The sequence below is a fragment of the Hoplias malabaricus genome, chromosome 14 (genome assembly GCF_029633855.1).
Source record: "Hoplias malabaricus isolate fHopMal1 chromosome 14, fHopMal1.hap1, whole genome shotgun sequence".
NCBI lineage: Eukaryota > Metazoa > Chordata > Actinopteri > Characiformes > Erythrinidae > Hoplias > Hoplias malabaricus.
In genome coordinates, this window is record NC_089813.1 from 32,530,689 (window position 1) to 32,544,575 (window position 13,887).

The 13,887-nt window shown below is 38.2% G+C and overlaps 1 protein-coding gene across 1 annotated transcript; it reads left to right on the plus strand.

The window, feature by feature from the left end:
- The first annotated feature begins 2,942 nt into the window (after positions 1-2,942).
- On the plus strand, positions 2,943-6,211 carry ocstamp (osteoclast stimulatory transmembrane protein). Its single transcript, XM_066644941.1, has 3 exons — positions 2,943-2,988; positions 4,106-5,111; positions 5,753-6,211. Exons 1-3 carry the CDS (start codon positions 2,957-2,959, stop codon positions 6,191-6,193), a joined length of 1,479 nt encoding a protein of 492 aa, XP_066501038.1. The 5' UTR covers positions 2,943-2,956; the 3' UTR covers positions 6,194-6,211.
- Positions 6,212-13,887: the final 7,676 nt, after the last annotated feature.

Consider the following 13,887-nt stretch of genomic DNA (forward strand, 5'->3'; position numbering starts at 1 on the left):
AATTCATTGTTCTACATCTAACCTGATTAAGTTTCAAAGTTGCTCGTTGCTCTGGGTAAAATGCTACGTTCTGTAAATATATATATGTAATATAATTTTTGGTTGTACACTTGTTAAAAGAGCCAGCAGAGTAAAATATTTGAAGTGATGTTAATTGCATTTTATATAAAGTGTAGAACTGTAAGATGTTAGTGACACAGAAACTTCAATTACACATTACTATAGGTCATCTTTCACACCTGAATAACCCTTTTATGATGACTTAAATCTGCATACACTTCTACAAAGGCCTATTTTGAACAAAAATCACATGTCAACTGATTCCAACTTGTTGGAATATGCCCTTATTTAAGTGGGTGTACAACTGTTGTTAGTTGTTAAGAAAAACTTATGTACCTTTGTGGCCTTATGAAAGGTGTCCTGAAGTAAAATGCCCTTGAAACTCTCATTGTCATATGTAATTTTTAATATATTCAATTCAAAGTTAGTAATATATATATATTTTCCAGTCAAAAAGAAGCAATAAAACTCCAATAAAATAAATATTATGATCTGTTTCCTGCGTGTGTTCTCTCTCTCTCTCTCTCTCTCTCTCTCTCTCTCTCTCTCTCTCTCTCTCTCTCACGCTCTCTCTCTCTCTCTCTCTCTCTCTCTCTCTCTCTCTCTCTCTTTAATTCCTTAAAACTGGCTAACATCTTTGTTTTCATGAATATGCAATAAGTCCTACCACAGAGCAAGTATGATTTGGGTGGTGAACTATACTCAGAGCTGCAGTGACACTGATGAGGTGAATGTGTGCTGGGCTGGCATGAGTGGATCAGACACAGCAGTGCTGCTTGACTTCTAAAACCTTCAGTGTTCAGTAGTCCACCAACCAAAAACATTCATCACCAGTGTCATCTGGTGGCTCTGTGGTGGTACTCTGGTGGGTGTTGACCATTGGTGAAATGGGGATAAGAAAGTATGCAGAGAAATAGCTGGACTACTGTCTGTAATTGTAGATCCACAAAGTGCTCCTGTGTTGTCAGCGGAGCTGATAAAATGGACAATGAGTGTAGATAGTGATCTTTCAGTGTTCATGCATATTCATATATCTTCATTTTTAACGTGGGTTAAAATTTTGAGTCGTTTCTATACAGTTTCAATGGCTTTTTGGACATAATAGACTAAATATTTCTTTTTAAAAAATCAGTGTACAAACCGGATTCCAAAAAAGTTGGGACACTAAACAAATTGTGAATATAAACTGAATGCAATGATGTGGAGATGGCAAATGTCAATATTTTATTCGTAATAGAACATAGATGACAGATCAAAAGTCTAATCTGAGTAAATGTAACATTTTAAAGGAAAAATATGTTGATTCAAAATTTCACAGTGTCAATAAATCCCAAAAAAGTTGGGACAAGTAGCAATAAGTGGCTGGAAAAAGGAAATTGAGCATATAATGAACAGCTGGAAGACCAATTAACACTAATTAGGTCAATTGACAACATGATTGAGTATAAAAAGAGCTTCTCAGAGTGTCAGTGTGTCTCTGAAGCCAAGATGGTAAGAGGATCACCAATTCCACTATTGTTGCACAGAAAGATAGTGCAGCAATACCAGAATGGTGTTACCCAGCGTAAAATAGCAAAGACGTTTAAGTTATCACCATCAACCGTGCATAACATCATCAAAAGATTCAGATAATCTGGAACAATTGCTGTGCGTAAGGGTCAAGGCAGTAAAACTCTACTGGATGGTCGTGATCTCTAGGCCCTTAAACGTCACTGCACCTCAAACAGGAATGCCACTGTCAAGGAAATAACAGAATGGGCTCAGGAATACTTCCAGAAAGCATTGTCAGTGAACACAATCCACCGTGCCATCCGCCGTTGCCAGCTGAAACTCTACAGTGCAAAGAGGAAGCCATTTCTAAGCAAGCTCCACAAGCTCAGACGTTTGCACTGGGCCAGGGGTCATTTAAAATGGAGTGTTTTTTTGGGATTTGTTGACACCATGAAATTTTGAAACAACATATTTTCCCTTAAAATGGTACATTCTCTCAGTTTAAACTTTTGATCTGTGATTTGTGTTCTATTCTGAATAAAATATTAGATGTTGGCACCTCCACATCATTGCATTCAGTTTTTATTCACAATTTGTTTAGTGTCCCAACTTTTTTGGAATCCGGTTTGTATTATTCAGATTTTGTTTCATTGTTAATCATAGTTTTAAGGCTACTAATAATGCAGATGCCAACACTTCGCATTATGAAGCTCCAACACCCGATTTTCAACTTCCTTTAAAGAAAAGTTGCCATACATGCGAAATTAGTCTTGTTTATCATTAGCTTATCTTCATTTTACCATAAAAGTAGCTGTGTGCAAACAACCATCTAATCCACTTCCAGTTTCTCTTAGAGAAGTTCATGTTCTAAACCAGCTGTGTATGTGTCACACTTCCCTTTTACGAGATGCAAACACAAATCCTTGATCTTATAGAATTTTGTTGAATTTTATTTAAGTTTTACTACAACAATTTCATGACTTAAAGCAAGGTGTCCCCTGTATTCAGAGAAGTCAGAGGTTATACTGAGGAAGCCTTAAAGGGAATGGAATAGAAATGGACTTGAAGTCTTAAAATTTCTATCCTCTGAGCTAGAGCTAGCAGGACAGAGGAACAAATCACAGAAATACAAGGATTCAAAGAATTCTCTACTTGTCCTGAGACCCAAAGTGCATGTAGGTGTAAAATGTGTCAGATAACACAGAATATTCATGTGAATCTGAGCAACAATGTGACTCATGACATTGCGTGTGTGTGTGTATGTGTGTGTGTGCGTAGTGGGTGTGTTAACAAGTGGTGTGTGATTGTGGGCAGTAGCTACTTCCATAAGATGTTGACAAATATGACTGGATTATTTGCATTTTATCAAATGGCTCTAACCTTCCATCAGCAATTACAGCAAAAAATGTCCCTGTGGAATTTCTGGAACACATTCAGGTTGAGTGTTGTTTTATTTTATTACTGTTGTTTAGATGTTCCTTTACTTTACTGATAACTATTAAATTCTATTAAATTTGTAGTTAAACTGACTTCTAATAATAAAATTATAGATCATTGTTCTATTAACATATTATTAGAAGTTCAATTAACTAAACATTTTAAGAGACTGGTCCCTAAATACTTACAGTTATTAAATTAATTATAATTGATTAGTTTGCCAGTCATATCTTGACATTGTTGTCATAACAATGAATAATGATTATTGAACATGGACATATGATTTCTCTAAAATGTAAGGTTATTTGCACATCTCAGTTACTTATACACTGAAAGGCTTTTTAAGGAGCCAAAAATGGTTCTTTTAACCAAGACATTCTTCTTATTCTGGCATCTATACTTGCGTGTATGTTTAAAAAATTCTCGGCTTGATCTCAGAAGGAAATTTATGAATTCAGTAACATTATTCATGGGGTGTAACATAGCCCTGACTTAAACCTGTGTTAAAATGTCTTCAGAATACAAACAAAAGTAGTTATTTTTGTGTTGAAAATGTTTAGCTGTTTAGCTGTATGACAGTTGAGATTATTTTCTTTTTAAGATACTTATTGTTGACTCTGTTAAGACAAAATATGATATTGTTTCATTATCTGTGTTGTGAAGAACTGGCTTTTACTAACATTGAGAGACAAATTAGAAATGGTAGCGCATTATTCATCATTTTTAGCATCTAACTCAGTGGCTCTTGAACCTTTTCATAGTGTGACACTTTTTTAAATTTGTGAGCCTCCATCTGGTTTAATTATTTGGGGTTTTTTCAGTATGCCTGATCAGTTACAATATTTCTATATTGTTTTTATTTAGTAAAAAACAAAGGGCATCACTCACATGTACATTAATTTATAATAATAAAAAAAGCGTAAATAATGTGATTATGTATGGCAAAGGATGTACAATGTATGTTGTTGCATCTAGCTACACATCCAACCCAACATGTCTAGGAGGGCTATGAATGGTTTGCATTGATATGTTCTTTGTAGAAACACTTTTGCAATCCCCTGGGTCCACGTCCTCTAACATCTATCATCTAACTGATGCTCTCTGGTGTTTCTGGCAGAGGGTCTATAAGAAACAGCATGGAGTTTCTCTGGTTTTCCTACTCCATTCCAACTCCACAAAATGCCGGACAGATCTTCACTCTCCTGTTCATGTGTCTTGGTATCTCAGTGGGTACAGGTGCCCTGCTGTTCCGTTGGCTGAGTGAACGTCTGCTGTATGACCGCCTCATCGCAGGCATCTCCTCAGGGATCTACTCAGCAGCTGTCTTCATCTTATGTTTCCTCGTTCACCCTTTCCGCTGTGCATTTACTTTGATGATTCCCACACTGGGCACCAGACAGGGACGCAAACTCATTCTATCCATGTGTGCGATGACTGTTGTACTTTACATTTTTCCAAACATTGCTGCCAACATAGCCACAATCACGCACCTTATGAAATGCACCTCGGAGAATCTCGCTCATAGTCTTCTCAACTCATCTCAACTCAGCAACAGCATAAAGAATGATATGGTTGGCAAAATTCAGGTCATTAAAAACCACGAAATCAGCTTTATGGAAAAGCTTCAGAACTTCAACCACACCACAGATATTAAAGTGAACACATTGAGGGAAAGTCTGAACAACTTAAGCAAACACATTGAAGAGGATTTCTCAAAGGCCCAACAGCAACTTGAGAGAGTGAAACTGCAGTCCAGCAGAATATTGGCTGCTGTTTTCGTAATCTACCTTTTCCTGGAGTCCACCCTTTACCTGAAGTCTTACCTAACCTCAGTTAGGTTTGATAATGTCTACATCACGGGGCTGCTTCGAAGAACTGCAAAGGACAGAGGGATCCAAGTAGAAGCAAAGGATGTGAAGAATGGGGTGAATTCGACGAGCTTCAGAATGACAAAAAGAGAACTGATTAGGTGCCTAGTTCCCATTTTGCACATCACACTCTATGTGCTGATTACGGTCATGCTGATAATGCTCGACAAAATCGTGCTTTATGGTGTAGTAACAGGTGGAACATGGCTTTTGGATGTACCATCAACTGATATTAGTGTACAGGTCCATTTTAAGGTAGGTTCCATCATTCTTGCAACAAATATTGCTTGTTATCCATATCGTGACAGTCCAAGAATAACATGTATCTCAAAAACAATAACTTTACATGAGAAGGAAAAAAACTTTCAATGGACATCAAGGTAAAAGACATTTTGGAGTATTTCTGTGACATTTACACACAATGTGAAGGACAGCTGCTATATTCAAATGATGTAGTAAACTAAAAATGGACAAAATTGAGATACATGTTTTTTGGGGACAATTATCATGTGAAGTTTTTGTGGGCATAGGAAATGCAGTCAGATAAAAATGTTCATATTTTTAATGATAAGAGAAACATATTTCTACAAAATATGCACAATTTGCAATACTTGGAAAACAAATATTACACATAGCTTATGCAAATATTTAAATGTATTTTCATGAATCTAATCACAGCAAATAAATTGTAAATATGCACTCAAACTGGTAAAAGACATATTTCAGCTCCCTGTAAAAGACGTGTTAACTTGTTTTCACTTAGAAAATATACAAAGTATGTAAATCGACTGGCTTGTCCAAACATTTACCTACGACAGTATAGAATTACACACAAAACCTTTGGCATGGGTATAGTATATAAACAATAGTGCTCCTATCTTCTTCTTTTCTAATAGGTTGATTATTGGTCCAGCATCTGCCAGGTGTTTTCCTGCGGTAAATCAGTGGAGGTGGACTTCAGGAGAACTTACAGAGCCACTGTGGGTTCTGACGCAGCTCAGTGCAAGGCCAAGCCCAGCGAGCTGAACCCTGATGAGCTGGTCTCATTAGCTCTGCTCTATCTCTTTAGCTATTGTCTTGCTTTCCTGGAGGTCTATAGCCGACGACTCCGCAGGAAAGTGGCCTCTTCCTTCTTCCAGCAGCAGGAAGAGAAAAGAATCCAGTTCCTAATTGAGAAAGTTCTGACCAAGAAGTTGAGCCAAATAAGCAGGTGTCCTGCAGAGGCAGAAACCGGAAGTGTAAAGGTGAAGATGCAGAGATATGATGAAGTGGAACTGGTAGATCAACCTCAGGCACAACAGTATAAATATCAGCTGAAAGAGGCTAGTAGCATGTAAGAGAAAAGTCAAGAATAACAGGACTTTAACTGTGGTCTGATTCAGGGTTTACTGTGGCTTGCAAGCCTTGAAATCAAGGCAGTTTTGCAGGCAAGAAAACATCAAACAAGGGCCTGTAGACTTTTACAGTTTGTGGGAACAAGTGGTGACTCTGCAAGTGCTACCTGTGGCAAATCTAAGTATTTCCAACTCTGCTCATGTCCCATTGCCAGCTTTCATATCCACACTGTCCTACTGCAAGCTGTCATCTCCTCACCTTTAGACTGTGGCCCAGTCACTTGCTTACTAGGTCTCCTGGTCTTAGGGCCAGTCTCCTGCTCCACTGTCCACTTCTGCTTCCACCATCTGTCTAGCCTCTTTTTTAGTTGTCTGTTCAATATCCTGTTTTTTTAACTCCCTAGTCCCTTCCTAGAACAGATGCTCCTCTGAGAGCATTTTTCTCATTAGGTTTGGAGCTTTTTAAATTTTGTAATCATCTCACAAATGTATATGTTTTTATATAGTAGTAATGTAGTAAGTATCTTTCTTGTGATTTCTGCTGCAATAGAGCAAAATGCAGAATGTTATATTGCCGAACTTCCACTTGGTGTCAGTATACTCACTGTAGATGTACAGGAGAGAGAGAGAAAGAGAGAGAGAGAGAGAGAGAGAGAGAGAGAGCAAGAACTGAACAAGTGTTTATACCAGTATAATTTTTGCATAATTAATGCCTGTTTGAAAGTGATATTTAAAGACAACGTTCACTATATTGATCAAAAACCACTTTTAAACAAATTCAGAAGTGGTTTTCTCACCATGTTTACTTGCTCTAAACTAGTCTAATGTGTTTATGAAGTATTCCTGCTCCATAGGTAAGTAATAATTATTTATTTTTACTGTTACGGATCATTAGTGGAAATGTCTCCAAATTTAGGAGACGGCTACCTGCATTGAAGAATTTGCTACAAAGATAAACAAGATAGATAGATAGATAGATAGATACTTTATTGATCCCCAGGGGAAATTAAAGGTCTCAGTAGCTTACAGACTTAGACATCACGTACACGAATCACTAAACAGCAATGGACTAATAGAGTTTAAAAAAAAAAAAAACAAAACAAAAAAAAAAAAAAAAATCAAATACCCAAGAAGCTGACAGTGTGCTTAAGAATAATCAATCAATCAATCAATCGTCAGAGTAATCAAACATAGCCTGGCAAGAATCTGTGATACTGTGAGCAGCTGGGGATGATCTCTTTTGTGCAGCATATGATTTAAAAGTTGAAAAGGTGTGGATAATGCAATGGGTATGGAATGTGCAATATAAGTACAGTGCAATAACAGTGCAGTTTCAGAATTAGAAATAAATATATTAAATAAAATAGTGCAAGGCAATTTAGTGCAATGTACCTGTATTAAGTATACACCTACTATTGTAGCTGTCAGATTAAGGTACACATGAGGTAGATGAGTTGGTTGACTTGTCCAGTGGTTGACCTGTCTATTGTCCAGTTAGGTACACATGTGCAATATGGAGGAGGTGGAGGTGGTGGTGGTGTTGGATGGACAGACAGACTATGCAGAGAAGTCCAACTCTCCTCTCCCCTTTAGTGAAGCATTGAACAGCTCAATAGCCCTGGGGACAAATGACTTCCTCAGTCTGTCAGTTGAGCCTGGCAGTGAGCGAAGTCTCCAGCTGATCAAGCTCTTCTGCTTGGTTATGATACTGTGGAGTGGATGGCACTCATTGTCCAAGATGCTAATCAGTTTGTTCAGGGTCCTCTTGTTTGATATGGAAGTGATGCACTCCAGTTCAGCCCCCACCACAGAGCCAGCTTTCTTAACCAGCCTGTCTAGTCGCCCAGCATCCCTCTTCTTTATGCTTCCTCCCCAGCATACCACAGCATAAAAGAGGACACTGGCAACAACAGTCTGGTAAAACATCCTGAGGAGCTTACTGCAGACATTGAAGGACCCCAACCTCCTCAGGAAGTACAGCCTGCTCTGCCCTTTCTTGTAGAGTGCTTCAGTGTTGGCTGACCAGTCCAGTTTATTGTCTAGGTGTAAGCCCAGATACTTATAGGTGTCCACCACCTCCACAACACAAACAACACGGGTTACAAATGAGTTTCTGTAGTAAATCAAACAGTGATTACAAACATAAAAAAAGTTAAACTTCAGCCACCAACAAACTCTCATTTTTCCCCCTCAAACATACCCTTCAGCTTCTGAACATCAACAAACCTGAGAACTGCATTTGCCCACAATCATAGATATTCCGTTAAGATTTATATATATATATATATATTTTTTTTTTTTTTTTTTTGATAATGTGATAGCGTGTGTGTGTGTGGTTTTGTGTGTATGGGAGAGAGAGAGAGAGAGAGAGAGAGAGAGAGAAAGAGACGGATGATGAAAGATTAATACTTTTTATGTTGAAATTGCAAAGAGTGCTATTTTCAAACCACAGTAGCTGCAAATTTAATTCTAGCTGTCATGACCAAGAACAATGTAGTCATAAGCTGTACAAGGAGACATTTAATTTCTATAAACCAACCAGCCATAATATTACTACTACTTCCTAGTTTCTACACTCCCTCTCTATTCTCTCTGCTCCTGTGTCCATACAGGGTCACTTTGTTTTCCTATAATCATAGACTGTTATTCATCTGTTGTTCTGCAAACATTTAACACCATTTAACCTCATTCAAGACCCCCACAGGACAAAACAGGTATCATCTGGGTGGCGGATAATTCTCAGCCCTGCAGAAACACTGATGCGTTTGTGGGGTGTTGGTATGTTAGTGTGCTGTGCTGATAATAATGGATCAGACACAGCAGTGCTCTACAAAATATCCACAAAAACAAATAAGGCCTGTCATCTTCATTATAAAAATAGACCTGGATCATAATTGGATAAAATAATTGGAATTTTAATGGCAATCAAAGAATTGAATTTTAAAGAAAATAATTTACTGTAATATGTAATCTAATCTAAACAAAATCCATAAGTTTGTAAGACATTAATAAAGACCTGTATGTAGTCTAAAATGGTTTACAGAAATTTTGGGGAAATATTTACAGAAAATCTTGGGTGAGCCCCCTCCAGGGTGTATTCCCGCCTTGCGCCCAATGATTCCAGGTAGGCTCTGGACCCCCCGCGACCCTAGAATTGGATAAGCGGCTACAGATAATGGATGGATGGATGGATAATCTTGGGTGACAATTTACTTCTACATTTGTTTTACTTTTTCTTTTTTTAACAACTACAGAATGATAATATATATATAATATATGTTTTTGACTTAATTAAAATATTGTAAAATAAGCAAATGCATGCATGTTTTTTTCTGTTCTCACTAGGACTATTAAAAACATTTTAACATGAATATAATAAGTTATCCATTATAATGTAAGCCACTGAGCTTTGAGTGAGTCTGGGGAGAATCTGAGTGACTTAATAATTTAGGCTCCAGAACACATTTATCTTTTATCTTTACTTTAAGTTGTTTATTTATTTATTTTTGTTCTTCATGCTTGAAAAAGAGAGATAGTTAAACATGATGAGCCACATTGTGAAGCAGTGAAGAGAACCAAATTTTACTAAACTGAATGGCATTCACACTCCACTCAAAGGTGGGGAGAGAAGGGTAGATTAATCAAAACAGCATGATAGGAAATGCAAATGATAATGATACTCTTCTGATTATTCGGTTCATTAGGCAAGTGCCTCTTGTTATGGTAGTCTTTTTGTCTTTATGTCTCAGTGGCAAATATCACTGGAAAGTACTGATTTAAAGAAACAAAGTGTATGTTGGTAAAATTTCCTCTTACAATTCACAAAGCTGTAGGCATTAGCCAGGTAACTGTACCTTATAAATATAGGATAGTTTAGTTTATATGTGTGTGTGTGTGTGTGTGTGTGTGTGTGTTTCTGTGTGTGAGTGTGTGTGTGTGTGTGTGTGTGTGTTTATGTATGTATACAGGGCTGGGAGAGTGGAATAGAGGAGAAAAGGGAGAGAAAGTGAGACAGATCAGCTGTATTTATATGTTAAGCCAAAATGCTGCTTTTATTTTTGTGAGTAAAAATTTTCTTTGGGGAATGGAAAATAGCTTGTATATTATATATTATATTAGATTTTATTGTATCCCATAAATACCTGTTTAATGCCCAGTACTTACTGAGCTGTAGCAGAAAAGAAAGTCATATTTATATTTTTTTGGCATAAATATTCATTCATTGTCTGTAACTGCTTATCCAGTTCAGGGTCGCAGTGAGTCCGGAGCCTACCCAGAATCACTGGACGCCAGGCCAGATCACAACCTGTAGGGGGCGCCAGTCCTTCAAAGGGCGACATATTCACTCACACCTATGGATACTTTTGGGTCGCCAGTCCAACGTGTGTTTTTGGACCGCGGGAGGAAACCGGAGCACCCGGAGGAAACCCACACGGACATGGGGAGAACACACCAAAGAGAGTCACCAGGAGCAAGATTTGAACCCACAACCTCCAGGTTCCTGGAGGTGTGTGACTGTGTGACTGTGACACAATGAATCAGTTAGATCATTAATTACAGCTTGATCTATGATTTTAGTCAACACTAGTGCATTGATTATAATGTAATTTTGTTAAAAAATTTAGGTGTTAGATCTTCTGTCCTCTATGGGTCATTTTTAATGGTTCAACAAAGATAAGTTATATCACCAGCACCATCAATTTTACAGTTTTATGTTCAGTACATAACTCAGATCACTCTGTACGCTTCTTCTGTACGATTCTTGTGAAGAGCTGCTAAAAGGCTTGGATTTATTTTATTTATTTATTTATTTTTGGTCCCTTTTCCCACTCCCCTCACAGTTGTGCCTGGAGCTACTGCTGCACCTGATCCTGTTTGGGATAAAGCTCCAAAGTCCCTCAGGATCTCTGCACTCTGTTTGCAAATTGTCCAAAAAGACGTGTATTCATCTATTTTTGGGGCTGCTATATTAATCCAAGCTCTGGTCTCCCTTTGATGTTCTTTGCCGAAACCTGCAATCGGCTTCCCAATAGTTTCTGCTCTTTGGGTCTGAATATTAATGCTCTGAGTGATAAATGTGACACTGCTGAAGTTCTAGGGGTCCTGTGGGCAGTGTCCTGTGCCCACTGATGAAAGACTAGGAAGACCAACACTCACTGTGTGACAACAAGCGAGCTACATCTACAAGTTGAACTAATGAGGTAGGTGTGTCTAAAAGACTGGATGGTGAGTAGACACTGTTTAAAATCTCCAGCAGCACTTCTCCGTCTGATCTTCTAATGCTGAAAATAATGAAGTAGTTCCCTTAATGAACACTCATTCCCTTCCTGTGATTCTTCTTCACCTGTGTGAAGAGGATTGTACCTTGTACTTTTGAAGCTACATACCAGGAGAACAAAATTGATGCATGTACAAGTTCTGTTCATTTCTTTACATCTGTATCAGTTACAAACGTTGGAGTGACAGTCTCATTAACGGTGGAGTGGACATCAAGGGGTTGACAATGAGTGGGATACTGAGAAGGTGTACACAAGATAAATGGAATGGCCAGTGGGATCTTTTCAAATTCACACATCAAATGAAAGGCGCTCTCTCTCTCTCTTTCTCTCTCTTTCTCTCTCTCTCTCTCTCTCTCTCACACACACACACACACACACACACACACACACACACAAACACAAGTGTGGTTCCTAAATTACAACAGCAATTCAGTGCCCACCAGTACAGACCCACAAAAATTAGAGCAAGACTGTGAGTCAGAGCGAGAGGTCAGCTCACAGAATCACGCAGAGGCAGAGGAAAGTAGAAGAAACAAAGAAGCACTGAAAGTGAAGACACCCAGAGGCAGATAAAGAGAGAGTAGAAGATAGAGAGGGAATGACAAAGGAGGGAACAAAGGGAAGTCAGTATAATTGGTTTCTTGTTTGGCAAATCATTTTTCGATATGTCACCCTGGTTTCATTAAAATCCAGTACCTACTAATTATAATTAAGTTACATTTTTAACAGTGAAAACACAATCAAGCAGTACTAACCTTTAAATGCTGGGAGTTTTTTTTATATATATTTTCAAACATTAATGAGGTATTTCCATGTATAAAGCCATAACATCATTGGTGTATTAAATGTTAAAACGGGTTCGTTAGCAACTACGCTGCAAAACTAAATGATTGAAGATAACTGCAGTAAAACATTAGGTGTGCAAATACATTTTAAAGCAGTGTTGGTGTAACATATCATTTCATTCATTCATTCATTCATTCATTCATTCATTCATTCATTATCTGTAACTGCTTATCCAGTTCAGGGTTGCAGTGGGTCCAAGTCTACCCAGAATCTCTGGGCACAACATACCCTGGAGAGGGCTGCCAGTCCTTCACAGGGCGACACACACTCACACCTACACACCTACGGACACTTTTGGAGTAGTCAGTCCACCCACTGATGTGGAGGAAACCCACGGGGACACAGGGAGAACACACCAAAATCTTCACAGACAGCCATCCGGAGCAGGCATACAGTTCCCTGGTGCTGTGTAACTGCAACACTACCTCCTGCGCCACGCAATTGTTATTTTATTCAACAAAATATAACCTATAAATTAAGTAGTAGCAAGTAGAATTTATTTATCACTGCATTTGTTATGTGTTCCATCAAGGAAAAGGGCTGCAAAAGTATATGCATCAATTTGTTCTGTTCTTGGGGAAAATATGGTGTCCGAAATCTTTTGGTTTAGATGATTCATATATGGTGATGTTCTATGTTAGAATTTGTAAATAGTATATTGATGCTAATTTTACAATTACAATTGCCCCAATTACTGATATAGACAACTATGCAAATCTCATATCTCAATCTCATACCACTTGTCATCTTTTCGTCAATTGATATCCGTTGTCAGCTGAAGGGATGTAAAGTCCAAAAGCATTGGGCTGTGATGCTATTGAACTGCATTCTGTGGAGTGATGAAGCACCATCCAATACTTTTGTGATTAAATGGATTGTGATTTGTGATGAAATGGACTAATCATTTAATATCAGTACCTGACCTTACCAACATTTTCATGGCACAATGTCACCAAATGCTCAAAGCAATGTTCTGATATGTAGTTTAAATAATTTGTGGAAGAGTAGACTCAGTTACTGCCTCAAAGGAGGACAAGCTCTTTAAATTCACCCTTGATTTCAGAAAAGAAAAGGTTGAAAAAGAAGGTGCCCAAAAATGTATGGCTTAAAAAAGCAGAATCTATAGGTTGATGAAATACATTTTATTTATCTGGGTATTTGTAATACAGTTTAAATAAGGCTTGATAATAAAGGGACTGTTAGAGGGAGACAACAGAAAAGAAAGGGTGGTGACAGTAAGAGTGGGAGTGAGAGTGAGGAATAAGAGAGAGGGGGTAAAAAAAAGGAGGGGTAGCTATTGGATGATATGAGAGAGAGAGAGAGAGAGAGAGAGAGAGAGAGAGGAATAGATTAGAAGAAGAGAGCGAGAGAGGAAAAAAAGGGGAGCAGAGACAGTGCTGGCACTCTGCAGCATGCTGCTGCCTCATTAGGAGCTGCTGCTGTACTTCATTGGAGAAGATCACACTGAGGAACTGTACACTGCCTTGGTCAGTTCCTGACCTCGCACCCTCATCCTTTCCACAAGACCAGAGGAGCTTCAGTGCTACAGATGAAAAAGATGTAGTCATGGTA

Excerpts from the sequence above, each read along its gene's own strand:
- ocstamp (XM_066644941.1), top strand. The coding sequence starts at position 2,957 with ATGTCCCTGTGGAATTTCTGGAACACATTCAG. Across the intron at positions 2,989-4,105 it reads AATTTCTGGAACACATTCAG|AGGGTCTATAAGAAACAGCA; the intron begins GTTGAGTGTTGT and ends TGTTTCTGGCAG. Across the intron at positions 5,112-5,752 it reads GTGTACAGGTCCATTTTAAG|GTTGATTATTGGTCCAGCAT; the intron begins GTAGGTTCCATC and ends CTTTTCTAATAG.